This window comes from Neofelis nebulosa, chromosome 4 (genome assembly GCF_028018385.1).
Source record: "Neofelis nebulosa isolate mNeoNeb1 chromosome 4, mNeoNeb1.pri, whole genome shotgun sequence".
NCBI lineage: Eukaryota > Metazoa > Chordata > Mammalia > Carnivora > Felidae > Neofelis > Neofelis nebulosa.
The window spans coordinates 62011764-62026576 of NC_080785.1; the positions used below are offsets into that span (position 1 = coordinate 62011764).

General features: G+C 34.4%; 1 protein-coding gene across 16 annotated transcripts in view; it reads left to right on the forward strand.

Moving 5' to 3' along the window:
• Positions 1–14813, forward strand: part of DGKB (diacylglycerol kinase beta) — a 790801-nt gene that overhangs the window by 248199 nt on the left and 527789 nt on the right. For all 16 annotated transcript variants that reach the window (XM_058724931.1, XM_058724935.1, XM_058724929.1 and 13 more), the window contains 3 exons: positions 7302–7351; positions 10683–10757; positions 14329–14448. In XM_058724931.1, coding sequence (XP_058580914.1) covers positions 7302–7351; positions 10683–10757; positions 14329–14448 — 245 coding nt within the window. The remainder of the gene's footprint in view (positions 1–7301; positions 7352–10682; positions 10758–14328; positions 14449–14813) is intronic.

Below are 14813 nucleotides of genomic sequence, written 5' to 3' on the forward strand. Positions count from 1 at the left end.
TTTGGAAACCATCCCTCCATAATCTATGATGCCAGTCATTCTTTGACACTTAGTTTTGGGCACCCAATTTATTTGCTTATATATGGTGATGGCAGAGATTTAGTAAAATAAAACTATAATTCTACAGATTATAACTCTACTCAAAACTTCAGCTGGCCTACAGTGCCCTCAGTGTTTCTCTCATCATCAACTTCTTCTAGTTAAGTTAATCCAGATGCTTCATTTTTCCAACACCTACGTATTTAATCATCATCTTTAGGTGTGAATTCTTATAACTTTGTTTCATCTTACGTAAAACTTGTCAACTTCTAGACATGTTCTTTCTTCTTCCTCTTCTTCTTCTGAATGTGTCCCTTTGACAGTTCCCCATTAAAAATACATAAACTTAAGCCCTAAACTTAGAGCTATAAACTGATTTGACTCTACAGTTTCATCCCAACCTAGTTGGCCAGTCTTGCATTTAGCTTTGACCTACATTTACATGCACAGACAACGTCCTAGTCACATAGATCTACTTTTCAATCACCAGACAAACCCAAACTTTTTCATATTTATACCTTTGCTTATAATGTGCATTTGCTGGGAGTGCTCTTTCTCAATGTATATCAGATCCACTACAGTATACACTTGAGGCCCAGCTCATGTTATGAATTCTCTGGCCAACTCCTAATTGGATTCATTTTGCTTGTACACTTATGCTGTGTAACTTCCTACCCTAGCACCTACTCTGTGTGTGTGAGTGTGTGTGTGTGTATTTCAACAGACAGATGATCAATAAATGATACTTAATTGGAATTGTGTTGAAGTCAATGGGTGTTTGAGAAGAGAAAATTGTTAATGACTTAAGGAATAATTTTTGTTAGCTTACATTTAATGAAAACGTATCACTGAAGAGAAATACAAAATACAGATACAAAATACAAAAATAACCACAAAATAGATCATTGACAAACAAATAATGAAGAATAACCTGTATGTTAAAGTTATTGCCATGTATAGTATTAATCTTAGAACGATTGGATTTAACACTGAAGAGACCCTAAAGATCAGTTAGTCATTCTCCCTATAGAGTCAATGAAAAAAATTAAAGCCCAGAGACACTGGTTGTTAATTATAGCACTAGTTTTTTTCTGCCTGTGACTAACACCCATGATTTCTGAGTGACTGTATAAGTGCTCTTCATTTTGAAAAGCTTCCTTTCCTTGTCTTTGTTGTTTCTCTATAGGAAAAAAGGAGAAAATATTACTTCATTGCATTAGAGGTCACAAACTCCAAGCAGCTATTTTTTTTCACCTCTGCCCTGAAAGCTTACTAATATATAAAAAAGTAAAAAAAAAAATGTGAGTTAAAAAATTCCAGCTTACATGCCCTTTATAAACATACTTTCTAATGTTTAATAACAAACTAAATATTAATATTTTGATTAGCAAAATATGTTATCCCAAGTATAATAACACCAGAGTATATTTAGTAGGATGATGAGGAGAAAATAGATTAAAAACTTGCAAATCTTTTGGAAGAGAAAAAATTGTAGATATAAAGAATGAACCTTATATTGCATAATGTGCCTTTGCCCTGATCTTTTAACCAAATTCATGTGTGGGTGCATAATTGTTTCTATATAAAGGGAAATTGCATGAGCATAAAAATAGAAAAAAAGTGGGTTAAACTAGCTTGTAACTTTGTAACAGGTACCCACATTTGGAACTTATCATGTTGACAGAGTTATTTTAATATTGAGCTTAAATTATGTTTGCACCTAAAAATCTATATCCTTATTATGTTAGTTTTAAGAATATATTTTTTTCAATGATTCACTTGACCTTGGAGCCTAATTTAGTTTTAAATTCTAAGAAGAATATTAATTTTATCAATATTATTCAATGTAGTTTTAAAAGGGAAAGATTATATAGACTTACCAAGCCAAACAATTTTTATTTTCCATAGTTTTAATAACTGCCCTTTAAAAAAATAACTACCTCTTAAAAAAGTTTCATTAGTTTCTCTATCTCTGTACAATTGAAGAATTTTCAAATCCTCCACCACAAATTCTAGTTTAAAAATTTGTGCCCTTCATTTTTTCTTTAATCTTTTCATTCTTAGTTACTTTCTCCATTATTTTACTTGTTCTGTCTTTCTGGAACTATTATTTTTGGATATTGATACTCCAAGACAGAAATTTGAATTTGTTTTTTTTTCAGTATTTTCCTTTTCCAACATATTTTCTCCTATGTCTTTTTTTTTTCATCTGTAATATCTTCTACATCTGTGATAAGTCTTTGTTTTCTTTTTCTGTCATGCTTTTAACTTCACAGAGGATTCATTTTGTTCTCAACATAATTCTTATTTGTTTCTCGTTTTATGCATTGCAACTTTCCTCTTACAAGATTTTATTCTGTCTCCCTGCCTTGCTGTTTTTTTTTTTTCCCCCTCCCAATTACTTGTTTTGGAAGGACTCCTTGGTGTGGTGGGTGGGTGGGTATGTGGGTGAGGTTTAAGTGTGACTCACTGGAGATAAGGAAGGGGGCTTATACTCTTAATATTCAATGTATAGATTTTCACATAAACACCCTGATTTTGGTGTAGTGCCCCTCCCATCAACAGTCCTAAGCAGCCTGAGCTCAGCATCCTCTTGGTTTGCATGCTATAGAGCGTCCACTCTTCTCCTGGGGTAGGGAGCTGGCATATTGTTAGGTGGATGGTATGAAGGGTAGTATTTGAGGGTCTAATTTCTTTTCATGAAGATTATCACTTAATTTTCCGTCTCATCACCCTTTCTTTGCAAATCTTTGCTGCTTTTTCACTTATGTTTATATTCTCTGGGTTCCAAGTCACTCAACATGTGTTTTCCAGCTTCCATTTTTTTTTCCTCTTACATTTTCCTTGTACTTGTTGATTCATGCCAATTTCCTTTTTTCTTTTTTTAGATGCTTATTTATTTCATTTGGTGGAGGGGGTGGGGGAGACAATGAGAGAGGGAGAAAATCTCAAGCAGGCTCTGCAATGTCAGCGCAGAGCCAGATGTGGGGCTTGATCTCAAGAACTGTAGGATCACGACCTGAGCCAAAATCAAGAGTCAGACACTTAACCACCTGAGCCACCCAGGCACCCTGATTTATGTCTATTTCATGCATTACTATTACCACAGTCACATTTCAATACACAGCCAATGTAGACAAATGTGTTTAATACTTCATATTTTGCATGACACTACTATAATTTTAAATTAGGAAAATAGACTTGTCTCTGAAAACTAAAATCCTAGAATTTCTCTCTCTTATTAAGGAGAGAGGAAGGAAGGAAGGAAAGAAGGAAGGAAGGAAGGAAGGAAGGAAGGAAGGAAGGAAGGAAGGAAGAAAGAAAGAAAGAGAAAGAGAAAGAGGCAGGGAGGGAGGGAGGAAGGAAGGAAGGAAGGAAGGAAAGAAGAAATTCTTGATTTAGACTTGGTCAGATTTAGAGTATGTTAGATTTACTGTTCAATATATGCATGCCGTTTATATGATTGCTATTCTTATTGACTAGAACTTTTATTTTTCTACCTTTTCCTTGATGAAATAAAGAGAATTCATAAGCAACCATTAACTGCTGTCAGTGTGTTTAGAAATTATTCAAAAGATGTCAGGACTTCTACTTTAGACGATAATGAAAAAACTTTCAGACCCACATCTCTACTGGGAACACATAGAAAATTTGGACATAGTATTTTTTTTTTAATTTGTTTGAATTTGTTCGTTTATTTTTTTTGAATTTCAGAGTCTTCTTAATAGGTGTATGGTGGTCTCTGTGGCTTAAATTTTTATTTTGTTTATGATTGATGATCTTGAACACTTTATTTTGACTGACTATTCATGTATCTTCCATTTTTGAGATACATGAATTCATGTATCTCAATACAATTCATGTATTGACATGAGAGTCAATATTTTTTGACTCTCTCTTATTTGGGTTGTTTGTCATTTTATTACTAAGCTATAGAGTTTGTTAATATATTTTAGAAATAAGCCCTTTATCAGACATCTGTGTTTTCAAAAGTTCTTTAATTTGTGGCTGGATTATTTTGTTCTTATTTTTCTTTTTCCGTTTTCCTTTCTTTCTTTCCTTTTTTTCCCTTTCTTTCTCTTATTTTTTGATGAACAGAAGTTCTAATTCTGATGAAGCTTAATTTACCTATTATTTATTTTTTTAACTTTTTTTTTTAAATTTATTTTTGAGACAGAGAGAGACAGAGCATGAATGGGGGAAGGTCAGAGAGAGGGAGACACAGAATCTGAAACAGGCTCCAGGCTCCGAGCGGTCAGCACAGAGCCTGACGCGGGGCTCGAACTCACGACCGTGAGATCATGACCTGAGCGGAAGTCGGACGCTTAACCGACTGAGCCACCCAGGCGCCCCTACCTATTTTTTTAAAAAAAATAATTGGTGGTCCATATTGGCTTACCTTAAGGTTGTAAAGATATTTTCCTGTATTTTCTTCTAGAAGCTTTATAATTTAGCTTTAGTGTTAAAATTAAAGTCACATTTTTTTTAAGTTCAATTTATACTTAAATTTTATCTTGATCTAACCTTTATGTCTGATGCGAACTAAGTACCAATGTTGAGTGCACAATATCACTGGGCAAGACAGAAAAACAGGTTAGTTTTTAATTAATTAAATTTAACTTTAAAAAAAAATATCCTATGTTTAGGATTTTTGTAAGGTTTATTTATTTTTGAGAGAGAGAGAAAGAGAGAACACATAAGGGGGGGGGGGGGGGATGGCAGACAGGTGGACAGAGTATCCTAAGCATGCTCCGTGCTGACAGCATAGAGCCGATGCAGGACTGGAACCCATGAAAGGCGAGATCATGACTGGAGCCGAAGTGTGACGCTCAACCGACCAAGCCACCAAGGCACCCTAATTAATTTGATTTTTAATAAAGCTGGTTATTGTTTTTTAATGATATCGAGGAACACAGAGAATCATTAGTAGAGGCAGAGAACCAGATCTGGAGGATACTTTTCTAGGATCAGTGGTGAACTTAAGTACAAAATTGGACCGGGGAAAAATCCCATTGCTGCCGCTCCGTGCACAGGGAGAGCACTGTTCATTGCCAACAGTCCTGACACATCCAGGACTCCGAATGCGCTCTCTCTGATTACTGCTACTCCTGCCTCACATCACCGGAATGAATTTGTATAGCACATTTTTTCTTGGGTCACTAGCATCTGATCGATTAACAAGGTTTTTCTTCTGAATAGTAGAGCCGACGTCATGTGCAAAACTCTCCCTTCAAGTCATCTGTTACTGTGTTTCGTAACGTGTGGCTTTAAGAACATAGAAAGAAGTTGCAGACGGTGCCAAAAATAAATGGCAGATACCCCCGCACAGAGTCCACTTGTGTGTGTATTTTTGAGGTTATGTTTCCAACAGGGTTTACCAAGAAGTATAGAGCTCCATATATCTGACCATGTGAAAATGGTTTCATAGTCATTTATTACAATAAGGATTACTACAATAAGATAGGATTAATAGAGTCACCAGTACCCCTCATTCTAAAACACAGTTAGGCTTGGTGCCTCGGTGGATTAAGCTATCTGACTTCCGCTCAGGTCATGATCTCACGGTTTAGGAGTTCCAGCTCTGAATCGGCTCTGTGCTGACAGCAGGGAGCCTACTTGAGTCAGTCTCTCTCTCTCTCTCTCTCTCTCTCTCTCTCTCTCCCCCTCCCTCTCTCTCTTTCTGTGTGTGTGTGTGTCTGCCCCACTTTTCTAAAAAATAAACAAACTTAAATAAATAAATAAATAAATAAATAAAGATAAATAAATAAATAAAGTTAGGCTTTTGTAAGTCTTTTCCTTGTTCCCTGCACTGAAACCGTTCGTTGGGCGATGTGTGAATGAATTCCTGCCGCTTAACAAGTGATTTTTATTTTCTGCTTTTTTCACGAAAATCTTAGTATCCATGTTGTGGCAGGTTTTTTTCTTTGTGAATTTTTGTCATTTATTGAGTACATGAGAGAGAGTAATCATCATGGTTTGCAAACAAAGATATTTACATCATTAGCCAGCCTAATGTTATGTTCCTTAATTCAATAGGTACACACTTTCCCCTTACATTTTAACATCTTTAAAGTCTTCTCGCGTTTTACAATACATAGTATATGATAGTTACATTGCAAGCATTTTTTCCAGTTCGTTGTATGCAGACTGGCTATACATCTTATAAATAAATAATCATATCTTAGATGGGTGAAGTAGAATGATTGTTTTTAAATACAAAAATAATAATTACAGATATATGATCAAGGCCATTGCATAATTATGCCCCCTTGTTTTCAATGTCTTTATTTAATACGATAGACCTCAGACATCAAGATTCTCCCAGAAATTATGCAAACCCAACAAAAACTCTCACTTCCACTCCTCTGTTTTAACAGCTGTGTCAGTCTTCTCTGTTTATCTCAAAAAGGCACCTGCAGCCTCTTCTGTGGTCTCCTGGTGGTATGTGAATTTATGAGGGAATCCTCAGGCCATTGAGACCCACTGTCCTCTGGCTTTCCTGTGCTGGCTACCACAGAGACAGCACTTCCCTTTTCCTGACTCATTAGTTCAAAGAGTGGGTACCCTATGAAACTACCTCTCAGACTGCAACAAATACACCATTATAACCGTGGTAGTAATGCATTTTGTGTCTTGTTGTCCTCCGTCAGAAAAATTCCCTTGTTTTGCACTAATCCTTTCCCATACTGCTTAGGGATCAATCAAAACAAGGGCTTACATTTGTGTACTGACCGACAGCTTTGGATATGCATTTATGTGTATCACCTCACTTAACTTTCACAAGTGTGTTTTATGACAGGGTAGTTATTGTCATTTTACAGAGAAGAAAACAGTGTTTGACTATGCTCATGTACTAGAGGATCACACGTTCTGAATTTGGGTTACACACCTCCAAATCACATCTTTGTTCTTATTCACTCTGCCCTCTAATATCTGCATTCTGAATGTCTAAACTCCTTCTTTCATTTTTGAGTTTTCATTTAATGATCTTGTAATAAAAAAATGAGCAAAGAATAGTACCTCTTAGTGCTTTCTAGATACATAACAAAAGTTGATAGACCTTGCATCTGATATTTCATATTTTTGTTAACTGATGAATTCATTTGCAAATTAGTTTGAGAAATGATCCCATAGATCAATTGCTTTGAGGAGAGGATTGAATATTTGCTTTCAACAGAAAATAAATTTTGAAGAATCTGTCTTATCCTAACATTGATCTCACTCACCTATAATATTTTTTTCAACACCTCTTTTATTTCTAGTTATGTTTCGCCTCTATGACACAGATGGGAATGGCTTCCTGGACAGCTCGGTAATTTTTTTTCTTCAAATTTTCTGTGAAAATTTCAAAGCAGTTTGTTCTGAAAAATGCAATGAATAAATTTATAGTTATTACCACAGAAGACACACTTAATATAATTTCCATGCACTCACACAGCATTTTTATCATCTGAATTTTTGAAAGAGAATGATCTGAAAAAGCTGTTAGGATTACAATTGTTCTATTGAATTATTTTACTAGAAAAAAGTGACTTTTATGCATGGGACGATAAAAAAAGACCCCAACCTTGTTTGAATAATACATGAGAAAGTTGAGATCATTGATCTAGAAAGAAAAAAAAATCTGAGGTTTGACACTAAGGAAATTATCGAGAATACGAGTAGAATTAAAAGAAATTATAAAGTCAATTCAATCATGTTATCATTTGCCACATTTTAAAGTCTTTTGGTCATTTATATGCTGTTAAAATACATACATATATTTAAAAATTGATTTGACCAACTCTCCTTTTTAAAATGTCTCATCTAATATAAATGCAAACTGTATTCTTTATCATTTTAGTCATAAAAAGCAATAGGAAAAAAATACAATCTCTGTATGACTTAATTGAAATGAATAATTAAATGTTTATTTTATTTGTAATATACACAAATAAGTGTTAGTTTTAAGAGTAGTTAGATTCTTAATTTTACTGCACGAATCAGTGCCTCAAGTGAAAATCCATTTCAGGTTCCATCCAATAATGCATTTATATTTCCTAATCATATATTTTTCATATTATATCATTGCCTATTCCATAAAGGAAATATAAGAATATTAATAAAATAATAAATGTCAGGTTGTGGAAATTTTGAAGTATGCAGGTACATTAAAAAACAAATGTTGTGATATTTTTAAAGTGATTAAAATGAGCATTACTTCTGATAATGAGTGAGTTTCTCTCATCATCTGATATACCTCCCTCTAACAGAACCAAACAGAATTCTACAGGCAAAGCAATGAAGTTGGATACATGTTTACATAATGCTGAGTACGATAATGGCACATTAGCTTCTCCAGAGAGAGATAAAAATGTATAATTCCTGATTTAGGAAATGACCACCCATCTAAATTGATGCTGTGATTGTAGGATTTCTTATTTAAGTCCCTCCAGTTTTTCAAATGCTATCATTTTTAAGTGCCTGGTAGTGTGCAGTTTTCCATTTAGGAATATTAAGCTACACGATACATTTGCTCATTTTCTGGTGGCACTTCACAGCTAGGAGTTTAGACTTTTCTAGATATTTCCATATGCTTATTGTAGCACTTCTGACTATATTGATACAAATTATATTTTAATGCAAATTTGTTTTATTTAATGTTTCTGTTTAATTAAATTAAAAAGACGTTTCTTTACTAGACTTTTAGCCATGGTTTGGCAGCTGATTTGAAAATTAAATTGAATGCTTTTTTTGGTCTCTGGCCATTTTTGTTGTTGTTGTTAACGTACAGTATATTTCCAACAATATTTATAACTATACATACAATATTAAACAATGAATTGGGGATAAATAAATTTATTTATGATTCAAGTAGTCTGTTTTGTAATTAAGGGTCTGAATTTTGTTTCTCTGGTGTTCTCCATACAACCTACTACAACAGTATATTGCCTTCACTGTCAGGTTGAAATTGCACATGCTGATGTCATTTGTCTTGGAATTGTAAAGGTATGACACTTCACATAGTGGAGGCAAGGCATAGGAAAATTGATACTTTGAAAAATGACCACTATGTGTAATAATGCTAGTTAATATTTATTGATCCCTCGTACTATGCCAGGTGACATAAATGTATTTCATATCATAGCATGTTTACTCTTTGCAGCAACTCTACAAACTAGGGAAGATTAGAATAGTCATTTTACTGATGAGGAAACCGAGTCTTAGGTTAGTTGACTTATCTGATGTCAATTAAACATGCCTATATAGTAGTCCACTAGAAATAGTTTCTGTTCCTAAAAACATATCCAGGGACGTTTAACCTTTCTAAACCATTAAGGCATATATATGTAGGCAAAGACAGAGTAACGCACACACACACACACGCACACGCACAATTCTAGCCTATAATTCCAAGGTACACTAGTTTAAAATTTTTCTTATCTGTAGTAAGTAAACACATTCATATTTGTATGTTTTTCTGGGGCAACCTGTGTTACACAAACAACATTTTCATGATTACATTTTTCTAGAGAATGGTAGGGTAGCTTCCATCAGTTTTTTATAGGGATCCATTATCTCCCAAAGAAAACCTCTTTTACCATATTTCCTTCTTCACTTTATGAATGTTAAGTACATATATTAGATCAGAGATTGAGATTAGTAGATTAGAGATTAGATTGAGTAGAGTTATCGTTGCTTAATATGCTTTCAAACCTTATGCTTTTATACTATAAGAAGTATAAAGTTTTACATTATTATACTGTAACAACAATTTTAATTACGTCATTGACTACATTTAAAATTACTAGCATTTACAAAGCATATTTAATCTATTCTGGAGACAGGGAACAATTAAAACATTAAATAAATAGTTATGAGCAAATGTTTAAATTTGTTTAGTCAAGTCATATGTATTAACTAGCCGCTGTTCAAAGAGTTGACACTTGAGCAGAATAATATGAAGATTCTAACTAAAATTCTATTTCCTCATAAAATAAACTTTACATGTACTTAGCCTCTAAACTTTGACCCTTGAACGCACCTCTAGCAGAGCAAATTATACCACTTAATGACTAGAACAGTCAATATACATTCTCAGTGTATCAGAATAAAAATAAACTTCTCAGTTGCCCTCAAACACTTCCTTTCATCCTTCCACACCTGTTTCCAAGCCATAGGGTCAGGATGCTTGGTGACTTAAACATCACATCTTGTGAAAATATGCATGTCTCTTCTTTGATCAGATGTTCTTTCCCAAGACAGATTTTCTTCCTTAAAAAAATCTTCTATTGGAAGAAAATCTTTTTTTGTGCAGTTGGTGCCCTCTCCTGGTGAAGATTTTTAGACAAAGTACAAAATGAATTTGTATTCAAGTGCATCTTTTATGTATAGTTAATCAGACTGTTAAAAGGATATATTACATGTGTATATAAATTACTATATATATATATAAATTTTATATAATAGGTATAAATTAATCATGTAACTCCTTTAGTTTTTGAGCTACATGTTAAAGAAAACAATTCTCGTAAGTAAAAGTTTGAAAAATTTACAAAGACCTTGTATTCATATCCATTCTCTCTCTCTCTCTCTCTCTCTCTCTCTCTCTCCCCCCCCTCCCCCTCTCCCTCTCCCTCTCACTCTCACTCTCTTCTCTCCAGGAACTAGAAAATATCATCAGTCAGATGATGCATGTTGCAGAGTACCTTGAATGGGATGTCACTGAACTGAATCCAGTAGGTATATGGATGGTTTAACTGTTGGCTACATTCTAAAAGACCCCTTTGTCTTTTGGGTTTGGTTTTGTTCTGTTTTGTTTGTTTGTTTTTGGAACTTGAAGATACTCCTGTCATTTGATATTTTCCTTTGATAACTCTAAGTTACTCTTTCTATTCAGTGCTGAAAATGGATTCTGAACAAGAAAATGTATATGTGCTGTTCTGGAGTTCTAAACAGTAACTTTTCCTTTTCTTCTTCATGGAAATTAATTTGAATCGTGGCCTCAAATATCTGTCGGTAAACAGGCTGCTGATGAACACTGCCAAAGTTGTGCCATGCCATAAAAAAGTCAGAAATGATGTGTGTTTTTCATGATCTCTATGATTTTCCTCGTATGGAAATAGCTAAATATTGATTCTAAAAGAAGGTGAACTCAATCAAGAAGATGATAGTTTACTGTGTATGACATTGTATTATTCCCTGTATATATGTTATTCAACACTTGCAACTCTCTGAAGTAGATACTACTATTTTATTCATTTTACAGATGAGGAATTGAGACCTCAGAATGTTAAAGTAACTTCCCTGTAGCACTTAAGCTGGTTAAAGATAGAGCTAGAAAATTATAATCTATTGTTTAAAGAAATGGTATCTAACGATGCTTGTAAGAACATTAAAAAAAACCTTATTGGGGCGCCTGGATGGCTCAGTTGGTTAAGCGGCCGACTTCGGCTCAGGTCATGATCTCACGGTCCGTGAGTTCGAGCCCCGCGTCGGGCTCTGTGCTGACAGCTCAGAGCCTGGAGCCTGTTTCAGATTCTGTGTCTCCCTCTCTCTGACCCTCCCCCATTCATGCTCTGTCTCTCCCTGTCTCAAAAATAAATAAAATGTTAAAAAAAAATTTAAAAAACCCTTATTTTTACAGCATTATTCAAATGTATATTAAAACATACTTGATTAGAATCTGTGACTTTTGCTACAAGTAATATTTTGAGGAGAGTTGATAAGTATGTTATTGACTGTAGTTTATTCTTGAAACCAACTAAGTCGAGCAAATTATAAATGAGTTAAGCAAATAGAAATCAATTTATTTTAATGGCTTGCATTTTATATGAATTTTAAAAGCCTTATAGCGGCATGATAATGACATGATTATGTGATAGGAGAGCTGAGATAGCATTCCCTTTGCTTTGCAAACTAACGCCAGTAAATTACAACAAAATTATATGCAATGTCACCTATAAAGGAGGGCACCATTCTTACTGGGATTGAGGTTTCCAAGTTTTAAGTCAACTGGTTTTTCTTTTTTGAGGGATGTGGAAATACACATGCTGTGCATATTTTGCATAGCAGATATCATGAACAAGGTTGCAGTTTTTATATTCAATAATAAAAAAATGGTATTTAATTCTAAGAATACTGCTTGATTCATCTTAGTACTATTTTCACTGAAATTAAGGGACTTTTAAGTTCTTTTGTCCTTTGGGGTTATGTTCATCTAAAACAGCTTTGTCCATCCTACTCACCTTAATACCTGTAAATATTGTACATCTTTCAGTCAAGTCTCTTGTCCTCACTGGAGCCATGGAAAGAAGGAAGATGTTTTTTATATTAGATTTTAAAGCTGAAGGCGACACTACTGCTTTCTCTCCCCCAAAACATTGGCAGGCTGTACATTTGAGTAAAAGGGAGATGTGGATGATTTGAGGAAGGGAACAGTTGGTGGCTGGGCCGTCTAATTATGACAGATCCCTACTGGAAAATATAAATAATAAACTGTATGGCATTGTTTGTCATTTGCAGCACACACTGATAAATCTGTCACCTCTGTGAGTAGTATAAATAGTAGAAAGTGAAGATAAAATGACTTACCTTGTGCAGTGTGTTTGCCATCATGGGGAACAGCATGCCTCATCCTGCCTAATGATTCGGCAACTCTGCCTGTTTTAAACCAGTGTGTACATTTGTACACATTGTCAGACACCTGATAAGTTTACACATATGAATAAAAACAATTGAACATTTGAGGTTCATGGCAGCTAATGGGGAATATTGAGACGTCCTCAGAAAAGGTTTTTAAAAAATGAACCCAGGCTCTAACATTAGATATGTTAGGTACAACCACCTGAAACAATGCTCTGTGTTTTAGTTTTCTTCTTATTTATTCTTTCTACTAGTTCATCAAAGTACGTTCAAGGGGCAGGAGATTTTAACAGTATCTTCTACCTTTTTACTAAATTCTAAATAATTTCCCCTGTTTTTCATTTGGAGAATAATAAAATGATTATTTCAGCACCATTTGTTCCAAAAAGTCTCTTGTTTCTCTTTTTTTTTTTTAAAAATTTTTTTTTCAACGTTTTTTTATTTTTATTTTTGGGACAGAGAGAGACAGAGCATGAACGGGGGAGGGGCAGAGAGAGAGGGAGACACAGAATCGGAAACAGGCTCCAGGCTCCGAGCCATCAGCCCAGAGCCTGACGCGGGGCTCGAACTCACAGACTGCGAGATCGTGACCTGGCTGAAGTCGGACGCTTAACCGACTGCGCCACCCAGGCGCCCCAAAAAAGTCTCTTGTTTCTCAATACCTACCTTTAGGTGTGTATGAAGGAAAATAACCTGATTTTCAAATACTTCATGAGGAACCACACCAATCAACTAAGTTCAGGAGTTTTTAGGCAAACAACACTGTATCAACATATCAAGTATTTCATTTATTGCATCTTTCAAATTTTTGTTCTAATGCTCTCTGTGTATCTTTTTTTTTTTTTTTCTGAATCAATTAAAATTTCTGTATTAGCATTTTGGTGCTATTAGATGGAAATACTTCATCTCCCCAGAAAGCAAGGGTAATATGTTTGGAACACGCATATACTTTCTGCTAATGTAATATTAACAGCCCCTATGTGATACTTAGTATACATTCTGGATGCTCTTTGAAAAAGCTTACAGTATATTAACATACTTATTAAACACATTGGATTAAATACTGATATTACCACTGTAAAAGAGATAGTTGTATTACCAACAAACACTGTAGAGAACATTTTGAGACACTCTATACAAGTCAACTTTAGAAAAGAAACCTAATCAAAAATGACTTGATGGTTTAACTTCTTGGATTTATTAAGTTCTGATAGAAAATTAAAAGCAACTTAATTCCTCCACCCCTTACCACTTAGCAAAGAATTACTTCAGCTCTTTGCCATGAAGTTAATTTGTTCAGACATTTTCTGGCATATACATGAATTTTAAAAATCTAGAGAAAGCAATTAAAGACCACTTTCACCCTTAAATTAAAGATACCTTCTTGTTTTAGCTGTATCATTCACTGAGAAAGTATTAAAAAGTTAAGCAGTTATTCCTACAAGTTGAACATCATAGGTGGTCAAGTTCCAGAAATCATAACAAAGCCACGATATCCACAGTTTTTGGATTAACGTTGTACCAACTTACCTAGATATTTATCTCTACTCTGCAATTAGTTGCTGGTCAGTTTGTTTTAGCCAATTCATTGCAATGCTTTATTCTTTCTTTTGAAATTTATTTTATTGATTCACTGCAAGCTTTCCCTCATCTCTTCTACTCCAGATCCTCCATGAAATGATGGAAGAAATAGACTATGATCATGATGGAACAGTCTCTCTGCAGGAATGGATCCAAGGAGGAATGACAACAATTCCACTTCTTGTGCTCCTGGGCTTGGAAAATGTAAGCATTTACACAAAGAGGGTGGCCTGGTGGTAAGTCAGTGGGGTGCTCCATTACACATTTTGATTATAAATTGATTTGGCCATTTTCTGTCATTAAGCATGTAGTGAGTGCCTGGACCCTTTAATAAGTATACCACAGTGCAGTGTCATAATAAGTTGTGATTAATACTTGCCACAAACACATTGATTCATTTTAGGTATTGCTTTATTACTTAATACATAATTTCTTTTTTTCTCTATTTAAAATATGATCTAGTTTGAAAAAAAATATTGACCTTCTCATTTTATTTACTGCAAGAAACTCCCCAATATTATTACAGTCTGTGGTTCTTGTGGTGCTCCTTCTCATTCCATAATCACCAT